Source organism: Eublepharis macularius, chromosome 6 (assembly GCF_028583425.1).
Source record: "Eublepharis macularius isolate TG4126 chromosome 6, MPM_Emac_v1.0, whole genome shotgun sequence".
NCBI classification, from domain to species: Eukaryota; Metazoa; Chordata; class Lepidosauria; order Squamata; family Eublepharidae; genus Eublepharis; species Eublepharis macularius.
In genome coordinates this window covers 11855342-11869062 of record NC_072795.1, presented here as the reverse complement: position 1 = coordinate 11869062, position 13721 = coordinate 11855342, and the positions used below count along the sequence as shown (strand labels likewise).

General features: G+C 49.4%; 1 protein-coding gene across 2 annotated transcripts in view; it reads left to right on the top strand.

Annotated features, from left to right (window-relative positions):
• CLCN2 (chloride voltage-gated channel 2) overlaps window positions 1-10942 on the top strand; it is a 95315-nt gene extending 84373 nt beyond the window's left edge. For both annotated transcript variants that reach the window (XM_054983983.1, XM_054983982.1), the window contains 4 exons: window positions 1012-1050; window positions 6683-6787; window positions 8195-8281; window positions 9975-10942. In XM_054983983.1, coding sequence (XP_054839958.1) covers window positions 1012-1050; window positions 6683-6787; window positions 8195-8281; window positions 9975-10169 — 426 coding nt within the window. In that variant the 3' untranslated portion in view covers window positions 10170-10942. The remainder of the gene's footprint in view (window positions 1-1011; window positions 1051-6682; window positions 6788-8194; window positions 8282-9974) is intronic.
• The last annotated feature ends 2779 nt before the right edge of the window (window positions 10943-13721 follow it).

The following is a 13721-nucleotide window of genomic DNA, read 5'->3' as shown; positions in this document are numbered from 1 at the left end:
TGCATCAGACACATGTGCTCCTCAGAGAGCTGGGATTGGCTGCAGCTCTTGGTGGAAGGCTCACTGCATGGCAAACTAAGGGCAGTTGACCTGGAACGCCTGCCAAGGCCTGAGCCCCAGGTGCCCTCGGACAAGCGTCATAAGCAGGCTGCCCTTGCGAGGCCTGAACAGGAAACCACCTCTCTGGTGGTTTTCTTCCTGACTTCCCTCTATGGGAGGGAAAGCAGGAAGGGTTACATCTGTGCTTAGTTCTCGTGGCCCCTTCTTACATGCCCAGGGTTATGCCGATTACCACTTTGGGGCCAGGAAGGAATTTCCCCCAGGCCAGCTTGGCTAGGGATCCTGACAGTGTTTTGCCATCTTTTGGACACAGAGTAGAAGTCACGGGGTGGGTGGAGGGAGGTAGTTGTGAATTTCCTGCCTTCTGCAGGGGGTTGGTCTAGATGACCCTAGAAGTCCCTTCCAACCCTGTGTTTCTATGATTCTATGGGAAATGAATTCTCAGACGTGCGACTGCAGAAATGTGGCTCGTGCTGCTTCTTGTCTGTTTCCCAAGTGACAGCAATTCCTTGGAGTCTAGTTTAGTCCAGCATAGAATATACCACCGTTTGCCACAGGAGGGCATATTTGGGCAATATATACTCTCACCTTGCAGCGTCCACATGGTAAAAATTACCATGTGGTGACCTGTCCATGTCGAGAAAGTCATGCCTGAAGAGAACCAAAGTGTGCCCACGAGCCTTCAGCCCATCTTCCTTTCGCCCTCGCAAACCTGGAACTCGCAGCCCTCTTTTCCTTCTTATTCCCTTGGTTGTTTTGGATGCACCTCTTTCTCTGTTACAAATTGTGATTCCTCACCTTTTTTGCACAGCCTGGTTGTGGGGGGGGGGGGGAAACACACACACTCTGCTCCTTTCCCATCAGTCGTATTTATTTTTTGCCCACTCAGCCCCTCTCCAATTCTTTCCTTGCACTAGTGTGGAAATCACAGCCTGTTTTTTTCTCTTGCAGGAGGAATATGAAGCTGTTGCTGAGATGTCCCCTGCAGAGGTGAGTGTCTGTCCTGCGTAGAATCCAGGTGACATCCGGCGGTGATGGGATTCACTGCTGGTAGTAGCATAAGCCAGTGTCGAGTGTCAGACTTGGATCTGGGCGACTCAGGTTCGAATCCCCACTCTGCCATGGAAGCTTGCTGGGTGACCTTGGGCCAGTCACACACTCTCAGGCTAACCTACCTCACAGGGTTGTTGTGAGAATAAACTGGAGGTGGGGGGAACAATGTTGGCCTCTTTGGGTCCCCAGTAATGAAAAAGGTAGGGTATAATAAATCTTGTAAATAAAGAAGAATATAACAGTAGGCCATGTTGGATCAGGCCAACAATCCATCTAGTTCAGCATCCAGTTTTTCAACAGTGGCTAGTTAGATGCCATGGGGAAGCCCACACGCCGGGCCTGCCGGAATTGTCAGTCCCCTGCAGATTGTTGTCTGGCATCTCATAATCAGAAACAGAATGCCCAGGGCCAATTCGGCTATCATAGCTCATAGTCATCCACAAACCTCTCCTCCTTAGATTTGTTCAGTCTCCTTTTCAATCCATGAAACCACATCTTGTGGGCTTTTTTTCAGCAGGAACACTGTGGAACGGCGTTCCGGCACCTCTTGAAAGTAATCACATGTCCTGTGGCCCCTCCTCTTTCCTCCCCGATCAGCCCAAGTGTTTCTGATTTCAAAGCCAGCAGGTTTTTTCCACTGACAGGAGGGGGATTCCCCTCTCATCAGCTTAAAAAAAGCTGTTTTAAAATGCCAGCAGCTTTTCAGTGGAGGGGAGGAAGAACCCTCTCCTCCTCCTCCACCACCCCTCAGCTGAAAAAAGCTGTGGGGCATTTGATAGCAGTAATATTTTTCTTGCCTCGCAAGAAAACTGTTGCTGCTTTCAAAGCCTGCAGCTTTTTTCAACTGACAGGAGGGGGATTCCCCTCTCATCAGCTGAAAAAAGCTGTTTTAAAATGCCGGCAGCTTTTCAGCAGAGGGGAGGAAGGACCCCCTCCTCCTCCACCACCCCTCAGCTGAAAAAAGCTGTGGGGCATTTGATAGCAGTAATATTTTTCTTGCCTTGCAAGAAAACTGTTGCTGCTTTCAAAGCCTGCAGCTTTTTTCAACTGACAGGAGGGGGATTACCCTCCCATCAGCTGAAAAGCGGCTTGCTTTTGAAAACAACACTTTTGCTGCCGTTTGGAAATGGCAAGAAAAGTGCTGCTTTGAGCTTTGGTGTGCTCTGTAAAGATTCCCGAATCATTAAGGAGCATACTGAAGTGTTTAAATACCTGAATCCCGAAGCAGCTTGCTGCATGTCGCTTGAGAGTTCCAACACCTCTTTTCCCAGAAAAAATGCCCTGTGGCTATGAGTTCCGCAAGACAACTGCCCATTGCACAAAGTAGTACTTCCTTTTCTGTGTCTCAAATCTACTTCACTTACTGTAGACATGATCCCCCCCAAAATGTTTTGTGCGGGTCCACTGGAGCAGTTGACCTATACTTCCTGTTTGCCGTACTTTCTGGGACCCGATTTGATGTTGCGCATCACCCAAGAGGGAATATGCACAAACCCTTACATACAGGAAAAGCTTCCACATCCCTTTTCACCCACCACTGAAAAGGCTGTTGGAGGGAGGGTAGGAAGCTGTCAGGCTCCTCTCTTCTGTTGTTCCTACTGAACCCTTGGCTTGCCAACTCCAGTGGTAAAACTAAAGAAGAGAAAACCGGAGCGCCCCTCCATCGTGCCTGTATCTGCTCTGCTGAGAATCCACCCCCCCCCCCGCCCAAAACTAGAAAATCTCTGTTGAATTTTTATGTCATTTGTATTGGATTTTTATTTCTGTGATTTGGTTTGGGGCCAATCTTGGCTGGAAAGCGGGATATAATAAATGAATCTCTCTGCTGGGGGGAAAAAATGACAAAATCGATTTTGGATGCAGCAGGGCACAGAAAGCAGAGGCTTCTGTTTTGTTGGAAGGTCCAAAGCTGGAGCATCTCCTCGGTACGGATTCAGAGATGTTTGTGTTCATATTTTGCGATGAGCTTTTAGAAAGAGAAACTAGCTAATGAATGAAAATGTGCCATCGAGTCACAACCAACCCCAGCCATGGGGTGTTGAAGGCAAAGACAGTTTGCTATCGCCTTCCTCTGCCGAGCCACCACAGTCAGCTAATTCATGTGCCCGTTATTCTAAAATCTAACCAAAGAAGTGGCCTTGAGAATCCTTCATTTGTAAAGGAGGAGTTGAGATTGCGGACAACGTTTGTGGAAGAAAAATTGAAATGACCTCCTGCCAGCCAAGGATGGCAACCTAAACAGATTCTGAGTGCAGCCTGGCCATGAGGCTACATCTGCAGAATAAGAACGTGCAAAATTGGGGATGCCGAGGGCTTTTTTCCAGCTGGAACGTGGTGGAATGGAGTTCCGGAACCTCTTGAAAATGGTCACATGGCTGGTGGCCCCGCCCCCTGATCTCCAGACAGAGGAGAGTTTAGATTGCCCTCCGCGCCACTCAGTGGCGGGGAGGGCAATTTAAACTCCCCTCTGTCTGGAGATCAGGGGGTGGGGCCACCAGCCATGTGACCATTTTCTCCGAGGGCAACCCACTGAGTTCCACCACCTCTTTTCCCAGAAAAAAAGCCCTGGGGACGCCGCTATATTTCCCATAGAATATTCAGGCAGGGGTTTGTGCCACTCTTGTTTCAGTCCAGTTTAAACCGAAGGCTTAAGTTTCCTGTGCAACTATGCACAGACTCTGGGTTTTATTCAAACTCTGCCACGTTTCGTGCAAAGCAGCTGTGTGCATGCTTACTTTGCTCACTGGCACAATATTTGCAAATGCTGCACATCTCTGGTGTTTTTACTAAACATCGCTTGAATTGCAGCAAGGTTTAAATAAGACACTGAGACTGTGCAAAATTGCTCTAGGATGCTTTTGTGCCTCACCTGTAAATCAGGCTTTACATGCGCCACAGGGGAGGAGATGCCCGTATTGTGAGGAGAGCATGATTCTCACGACATGGAAATAGTGATGGCCCCTGGGTACATGGTGCCCGTCTCTGTGGCCAAGAGCTGGTGCAGGACTTTAAAAAAAATTATATTTGATTAGAAATGTTGCACGCTTAAAATAATACAGTATCTATGGACAGAGCAGTATAAAAAATGATACCTAGGCCAGTTCCAGACGGCTTACCTGGCTCCAGAACGTTGCGCCATCTTGCGGGGAAAACGCGAAATATCGCGTTTTCTCGCACAAGTTTTGCGCAACGTCATGTGACGTCGCGCAAAACTCACGCGAGAAAACGCGATATTTCGCGTTTTCCCCGCAAGATGGCGCAACGTTCCAGAGCCAGGTAAGCCGTCTGGAAATGGCCCTAGTTTCATCAAAAGAGGTTTGTTATCTCCCTAACAGTGATCAAAATTCCTAGTCCAGAAGACTTCTTGCAGTCAAAGGGTTAGATCCTATAGATAGTCCGGAAGACTTCTTGCAGTCAAAGGGTTAGATTCTATAGATAGTCCGGAAGACTTCTTGCAGTCAAAGGGTTAGGTCCGATAGATAGGAGGTACCGATGGTGGCTCTTTCCTCTGGCATAATGAGGGTTCCTTTGGTGCAAGAGAAGAGCCTCTGCTTGGCATGCAGAAAGTCCCAAGTTCAGTCCCTGTTATCTCCAGTTAAAAAGGACCAGGCGGTAGGTGATGTGAAAGATCTGTGCCTGCGACCCTGGAGAGCCGCTGCCAGTCCCGGTAGACAATACTGATCTTGATGGACCGATGGTCTGATTCCATATTCAGATGTGTTCAGCTTCTTGCATCAGGGGATAAACATATCAAGGTGCCTCTTACGGAGTCGGACCCTTGGTCTATCAAGACCAGTGTTGCCTACTCTGACTGGCAGCCGCTCTCTAGGGTGTCTGGTAAAGGTGTTTTTTTTTTAACTTACTGCCCGGTCCTTTTTATCTGGAGATGCCAAGGATTGAACCTGGGATGTTCTGCATGCCAAGCAGATGCTTGACTGCTGAGCCATGGTCCCTCCCATAGAGCTCCATGCCCGAGAGGAAAGCGTCAGTGGAACAGATCCACAAGATCCTGTTGGAAATTGCAATGTCTGGTGTACTGCAGCAGCCAGAAGGGAAGATGAGCCTTCTGTGCAGGGGGCAGCAAGGATCACTTAGTTAGGACCGTGAGAGCAGCATCTCTCTTGTTTCCTGGGGGGTCATTTCCTTGTCTTGTCTCCTATGGGGCTAAACAGGGCAATATCCTGCTTCTTCTCTCTCCTGCCTTATCACTCTTCTCCAAGATGTAGTCAGATAGTCAGGACTCTATCTCTGTCTCTCTTCTTCACTCTTTATTTCTTAAATAAACGTTTAGCCTCTTTAATCAGCACAGCGTAACTTCTCTGCTTTATTTGAACTCTGCCAACAGATCCAACCCTACTCAGTTGCTGTTTGATTAAGGTAGTGGTGGAGAGTGCCGTCAAGTCATAGTTGACTTACGGCAACCCCTGGTGGGGCCTTCATGGCAAGCGATGAACAGAGGAGGTTTGCCATTGCCTGCCTCTGCAACCCTGGTCTTCGTTGGAGGTCTCCCATCCAATTACTAACCAAGGCCAACCCTGATTAACTTTTGAGATCTAATGAGATCAGGCTCACCTGGGCTATCCCGGTCAGGGCTGCTATTTGAATAAGACAGGTTATTAAAGTTCAAGGGTTGCCAACTGCCTGGTCCATTACTTGAAGACACATGAAGTGCCTGCTGTGTGCCACCTGGGATCTCCCACCTGTCCCTCCCTTTGGTTTTGGCCTGGCCCTTGGCCTCGAGGAAGATGGGACCCACCTTCTATGAACTGAGTGTTTGGTTGTTGCGGATTTTCCGGGCTGTATAGCCGTGGTCTTGGCATTGTAGTTCCTGACGTTTTGCCAGCAGCTGGAATGCTGTGGAACGGTGTTTTGTTAGCCTGGTGTTTTTCAGGACTGGAAACCATGCTCTATTCATTCTTAAAGTCTCTTCTTTCCTGTTGAAATTGTGCTTATGCTTATGAATTTCAATGGCTTCCCTGTACAGTCTGACAAAGTAGTTGGAAGTGTTGTCAAGTATTTTAGTGTCCTGGAATAGGATACTGTGTCCTGTTTGAGTTAGGCTATGTTCAGCCACTGCTGATTTTTCAGGATGGCCAAGTCTGCAGTGTCTTTCATGTTCTTTAAGAGACTTTAAGAATGAATAGAGCATGGTTTCCAGTCCTGAAAAACACCAGGCTAACAAAACACTCTATACCCAACTATAGCCGTGCAGAGAAGATTAGCACATCAAGCACCAATCCATATGCAAAAGAACCTCCTCAGGATACAGTGAAGCCTTCCGCCATTAGCATTCCACACCCTGGGAAACTCTTACAGGATGACTCAGCCCAACCCCACCCCTCCTGAGTAGATATACATGACCTGCCAACATCTTTTCCACACTGTGACTCTGAGAGATCTCTGTCTTTTGCATGCTACACCTCTGAAGATGCCAGCCACAGCTGCTGGCGAAACGTCAGGAACTACAATGCCAAGACCACGTCTATACAGCCCAGAAAATCCGCAACAACCATCGTTCTCCGGCCTTGAAAGCCTTTGACAATATAACTGAGTGTTTCTCCACTTTTAGATCCTGGAATGGGAGGAGCAGCAGCTCGATCAGTTTGTCAACTTCAACAACAGCAAGATTGACCCAGCCCCTTTCCAGCTGGTCGAACGCACTTCTTTGCACAAGGTAGGAGGGCTGCGGGGTTTAGGCAGGGCTGTGTGTGACTTCCAGTTCTCCAGTGAGTGCCACATGAGCCCTAAATGCAACGGACGCAGACTTTTTTGAGCTGCGGGGGCCTTTGAAATTTTAAGATGGGGTGGTGAGCACCACTCCAAAATGGCTGCAGCAGGAGGCGGAGCCAAACCCAAAATGGCTGCCCACCAACAGAATATCACCCTGCTCACACCTCCTGGGAAGAAAGAGGTCCTGAAGGGGGAATGTAGCCATACATTGACTTACCAGTTCTCTTCTAGTGGAAAACCTTTTCATTTGAATTAGGGCAGCCAATAAGAAGACCTGTCTTGCAGTAGCCTCACCCATGGTCTGAAAAGCTTGGTGAGGAGCAAGTAGGGTTGCCAGCTCCAAGTTGGGAAATTCCTGGAGATCTGGGGGGTGAAACCTGGAGAAAGTGGGGTTTGGGGAGGAAAAGGACCTTGGCATGGCATAATTCCATAGAGCCCACCCCCCAAAGTAGCCATTTTCTCCAGGTGAACTGATCTCTGTGGCCTGGAGACCAGTTGTGATTCCGGGAGATCTCCAGACACTACCTGGAGGCTCGCCTAGTAGAAAGAGTCACGTAAAGCAATAACAATCCAAAGGAAAACGTGACTAACTAAAGAAAAACTCAGTTAAAGTATTACAAACACACTCACAGAAATGTACAAAAACAGTGAATTTATATTGAAAGGTGCATTAAAGAAATAAATTGAAACTCTTAAGTGGAAACCTAGGCAAAAGCCTGATGGCCCATAGCAACGCGAGCTCCTACAAAGAGGTAGCAACGTGCAAGAAAAAGGGAGGGGGCCAAAAGGAAACCACAGAGTTAAAGCGGTTGCTCTTAGCCAAGGGAACTTTAAATGTGAAAGCTGATTCCAAAATAAATTCAAACATCCATTCAACAAAGCATTATTCAGGAAACAAAGATGCTTGTATAACAATAACAAAGATTACAAGCTGCCATAAAACTGGTCTATCTCACTGAATGGAATACATGAAACAGTAACATTCAAATATAACCGCAACGGGTTAGCTAGCAAATGACCATCCCGGCTTCCCCTTCTTCCAAGCGGTTACAAAACAGATGAATCAGCTCTAATCCCAATCAAGAAAACATGCATAGCAGCGGCTCGCCTGAGAGTTGAATATTAGCATAAAATTGGAGCTGCCGTGCATCGGGCCATCGGGCCATCAGTCTTGTGTACTCAGATTGACGGTAGTTCTCCAGAGTCTCAGGTGGAAGGGGTAGTGAGTTCAGGAGGATGCACATCCTTGCCGCTGGCCCAGCAGGTATGTAGCATGGTTTGGTGAGGATCCTACGTGCTTGCAAAAGCCAGGAATTTGATGCGGATCCTGCCTTTTGTTAATCTTTCCTAGACACACACCATCTTCTCGCTCCTGGGGGTGGACCACGCTTACGTCACCAGCATCGGGCGCCTGATTGGCATGGTGTCGCTCAAGGAGGTGAGTGTGCCACCGCTCCCGAGAGGGCTCCCCGCCAGCTCCTAGCATGTGTGCGCCTTGCTCAGGGTGGCAGGATTTGAGTCCAGTGGCACCTTAGAGACCAACAAGATTGTCAGAGCTCCCTAAGGCTTGCACCCTGATAATCTTGTTAGTCTCAAAGGTGCCACTGGACTCAAATCCTGCTGTTTTACTGCAGACCAACCTAAAACTTGCTCAGAGTGAAGAAGGATTGAGCATCAACCCAGATGTCTGGGATCCAAATTGGCCCACTTGGTTGGGTTTGGAGAAGGAAAATAGAGTCAGAATCTCTACCTCCTGTGTGTGTTATGTGCCATCAAGTAGCCTCCGATCTATGGCGACCTTATGAATGAAAGACCTCCAAAACTTCCTATCATTAACAGCCTTGCTCAGATCCTGCAAACTGGAGGACGTGGCTTCCTTTATTGGGGCAATCCATCCCGTTTTAGGTCTTTTCCTACTGCCTTCCACCTTTCCTAGCATTATTGACTTTTCCTGACAATCTTGTCTTCTCATGATGTGACCGAAGTACGATAACCTCGGGTTTTGTCATTTTAGCTTCTAGCAAGAATTCAGGCTTGATTTCTCCTTAGGATGACCTTTCTCCATATCCTCTACCCCAATCCCACCCTGAAAACGATAAAGAAGGGTCTTTTCTGTTGAACTGGTGGCACATGATACAAGAGAGACTTGGCTGTACATCCACAAGCCCGTGGTTCAAATCTTGCATGTGCTATTGGTGCCAGCATGATTTGGTGGACAGAGTTTTGGGCTAGGAAGACCCTGGTTTGATTCCCCTCTCTGCCAGGGAAGCTTGCTGAGTGACCTGGAGCCAATCACATGCTCTCAGCCTAATCTGCTCCACAGGGTTGTTGTAGGGACGAAATCAGGAGAGGAGAATGTTGTAAACTGCTTTGGGTCCTCATTGAGAAAAGTAGACTCTCTGGATCTAAATAGATAATAATATAATAACAATAATAACATTTGATTTATATATCACCCTTCAGGACAACTTAATGCCCACTCAGAGCGGTTTACAGAGCATGTTGTTGTTATCCTCACGACAATCACCCTGTGAGGTGGATGGGGCTGAGAGAGCTGTGACTGACCCAAGGTCACCCAGCTGGCTTCAAGCAGAGAAGTGGGGTGTCAAACCTGGCTGTCCAGATTAGAGTCCTGCCGCTCTTAACCATGACAACAAACTGGCTATAATGAATAGAGTCTCAGGAAAGTGGATCTCAGCCACACACATATGGGAGTAATAAAACTGATTTCCCTTTCAGAGCTACTGCAAGATCACTCTTGGAAATTCTTTGAACAGTCAAGAACCATATGACTGCAAAGAGATATTAATATCTCCATAATTGCTGCATGGCTACATATATGCTTGTGTTAATTAGCATTGTTTCAAATTTAGCTTTGCATCTGCCTGTTTTTCTCCAGCCTTGCTGTAACGGCAGGCAGTGAAGAGTTGCCTGTGTTTTAGTCAAGGGGAGTATGCCAGTGAAAAAGGGTCCATCCGTCCCCCTTTTGGGAGAAGCATCCACCCTAGCTTTGCACAAACCACATGCAGCCTGTGCAAGTGGGCGCATGAATGTCCACGCACTTGTGTTCCATGCGTAGCAGAAGAATCAATGCGGTTCTTTCACGCGATCCCTTTTTCTCTCCCTTCTAGTTGCGGAAGGCCATAGAGGGCTCGGTCACTGCCAAGGGGGTGAAGGTGCGGCCCCCGTTGGCCAGCTTCCGGGAGAGCACAACCAGCAGCAGCGAGACGGAGGCCACGGAGATCCACCAGCTGTGGGACCGGCGGCACCGGCACTCCATCCCCCGTGAATCCAGCCCTTCCGAGAGCGATGATAAATGTCAATGATGGCAGGAGGACAGCCACAAACTACCCCGTGGACGTGACGCAGGGGCTGCAGCCAAAGCCTCTCCGGTGCCCTCCTTGCCCAGCCTGTCCACCCAAGGAAGGGCATAAGGGCCCGGGTGCAAGAATTGCCATCCGCTAGAATATCCATCCTCGAGGCTTCAGGGACAACCGCTGAAGCCCAGCCCAATGCTGGAGGAGAGGACGACATGAAAGAACTCCTGGAGAGAGAAACCTGGCCCTCTTGTCCCTGCTTCCCGGGATGACCAAGCCCCGTGCTCCACCAGGACACAACCTTAAGATCTGGCCGGTGCCTCTGGGCCGCACGCCACTCCCGTTCCTCTTACCCAGCTCTTGGGCTCCAGTATGGCTCTGGATTTTTGCCTGCCCCTGGACAAGAGGCGTCCAGGTTTTACCGTAACCTCCCTCTGTCTTGTAACAGGAGGCCATCATTTGAATGCAAAGAGCCTGGGTGGGGTGGGGTGGGGTGGGCTGGGGTCAGCCGGTCCTGGCCCTCTGGCTTAAGGGAAGCCTGACTGGGGGAACTCTTTGCTGGCCTTCTGAGTGGAGGCAGAAGCCAGGAGGACACTGGATCTCTGAGCTACTGAGCCCTGGGGAGACTTTTCTTCCCTCGCCAGAGCCCTTCCCTGCACAGGGACTCTTTGCTGCCCTGCCCCAGCCCCCTCATCAGAGCCCCTTCCAGATTCCAGGGGGGAGGGAGGGGCCGGGACCTGGGATGTAAATAGAAGAGATTGGTTTTTTTATATTAATTTAATAAAAAGACTATGCCTAGAGCTCTAAAACGAGCTGACTCCTGAGTGACTGTGGCTAAGCGTCTCTGCAATCTGCGTCACCCGAATGGACGGAAGGACTCAGCAAGTCCAAGAGTGCAGTGGGAGAGGGTGGCACCCAGAGATCTGAATCTCACAAATTGCTTTGAAGCCGGCCCTCTTTATAGTCTCTACACGAGGCATCTGACACGTGAAGAACTCGTGTCGGGAGATGCAATGTTAGCTGGGAAGGGTAGTTTAAAAAGACACAGCTGGCGGTAGGGCAAAGGCTTTGCTGTACACTGGAGCTGTGTGAAGGGGCTGTGAAATGCCAGAAGGGAAACTTCAGCCCATTATAACTTCTCCAGGCCCAAACCCGGCTCTGGAAGGCAGCTCCAGCCCATTTCAATTCCTCACTGCCCTCTGGTTGCAATCTCACACAGTTTTAGCCTGGAGAAGTGAAATTGACAGAGCCTTCAGGGAGGCGAAGATGAAATTAACAAACCCTCTGAGGAGCGATCTCTGCCAGATCTTCTTTTTAAACTACGCTTCCCGGCTAACGTTGCATCTCCCTACACTTGACAAACATGCGCCGAGGCATCTTGTGTAGACAGACTCTTAGTTTCCAGTGGTGGGTATTTGAATAACGGTTGTTGCTCGCCTTGCTCCTCTCAGCTGTGAGCTGTCTGTGTTTCCTAAGTGAAGTGTCCAAGACACCTGGTGTTTTTTCTTTAAAAAAATCTAGCAACCCACGTAGCAAGGTCTCAGATGCCCAGTCCTTGTTGCAAGATGTTCCTGCTCTGCCGAGAGGGAATCCAGTTCCTGATTTTGGTCTCAGCTAGGTGGTTGGTGCCAGGTGGAGCCTTAACAACGATCATCCATCAGGCGGTGTGAAGTGTAAGATAGGGAAAACCTAGCAAAGGGCCAGAGGTGCACTTATGCATGAAGGGCATTGGTCCATCCTGCTAACTGTTCGCTCTGGCAGAATTGTGGCATCTCTGCTCCCCGGTGGTCCACTTGCCACCCCCTTTGCCCACTTTTGAGAACAGCAGCCTCATCCAGCCACGGATCTTTGTTCGGCCTGCCCTGGTGCCGATGCTCTTTCCCTCTCCTTCCCTGGGGTTTCTCCCTTTTCTCTCCACCAACACGGAAGGTGAATCTTTCCCTCAGGCTGAAGCTGCATGCGGGACAGCCAGGCAGGCGCTCTCTGGCGCGTCATCATCATTAACCTACCCGGAGCCACGGTTTACCAAGCGGCTGGCAGCTCTGACCCCAGTTGCCTTCAGGGCTCGCTCTCCTGACTGGCTGCAGCTGGCTCCCTCCCCCACACCTGCTGTGTGGGCCTCAGCTCAACCCCGAGAAGGACTTTTCGGTGACTTTGCTGCTTAACAAGCAGCGCATAGCAGGAGAGAGGCAGGCAGATGGACCGAAGCTCCTGAAGGTTAACTGGCGAGCGTGCACGGCGCAGTCCACACATGCCCGCTGCGGCTGTGCTTTCTATAGAAGAGGAAAAAGGGGGACTGTTTCCAAGTGACTCAAAAGGACTGGGACAATCTTGGAGCCTCAGCTTCCCCGTAAGGTTACTAACCTCCAGGTGGTGGCTGAAGATCTGGAATTACAACTTATCTCCAGGCCACAAAGATCAGTTCCCCTGGAGAAAACAACTGCTTTGGATTCTATGGCGTTATACCTCGCTGAGGGCCTTATCCTCCCCAAACCCTGCCCTCTCCAGGTTCCATGCCCCAAATCTCCAGGAATTTCCCATCCTGGAGCTGGCAACCCTACCCATGAGTCCCAGAAGGAAATCCGGATTTGAGCCCGGTAGCGCCTTAAAGACCCACAAGATTTCCGTGGTATAAGCTCTCCAAGAGTCAAGCTCCCTTTCGTCGGATCTGACAAAGGGAGCTTCGACTCGCAAAAGCTTATACCCTGGAAATCTTGGGGTCTTTCAGGTGCTACTGGGCTCAGACCTTGCTTTTCTACTGCAGTACAATGCCAGGAGAAAGAAATCTAGAATCAAAGGGGCAGGTGTTTTTAAATCAAGAAGCTTTGCGGTGGGGTGCGGGGGTGGGTCAGGCCTTCCTCGAAGGCAGACCTGGAATGGTGAGCTCTGTGTATTAGAATAGTCTGTAAAGGGTTTGGAGCAATGCCGAGTGAAACTGCTGATGTCAGAAGCGAGACGCGGCAGCGCGGACAGCCCCCCTCAACATTCCATATGTACAGGTTCAGTGGAAACCACGGGACACTCGGCACATGTTCAAAAGCGCTCTGTGCGTCCCAGGCCTCACAAAAGAAAACAGAAAGAGCGGCGGAATTCTTGCTAACTTGGATCAATTTACTGGCGCATTCTCTGGCCAGCTTTGGATAGATCCCAATGACCTCCCCCTGCCCCACCACTGATCCTCGATAGAACGTGTGCCTTATAAACACAGATGATTAGTTTTATCCAAGCGAACGGTATCCTTTGCCATTTATGCTGACTTGTTTGCAATACAATCACACTTAAAATGGAGATTTTGGAATGAAATTTGGTGCATGTTTTCAGGACAATAGTAGCCCCCCCTGACCCAGCTACTATGGACCAGCCCTCCATATTTGCTGAGTCCTTTTGAGCAGGGTTTTTTTTTTCTGGGAAAAGAGGTGGTGGAACTCTCAAGAGGGAAAAGAGGAAGAAACACACGGGTTTCTTTGAAATATTATTTTCGAGCACTATTGCCAAGTATTTTCAAGAGGTGCCGGAACTCCGTTCCACCGTGTTCCCCCTGAAAAAAAAGCCCTGCTTTTG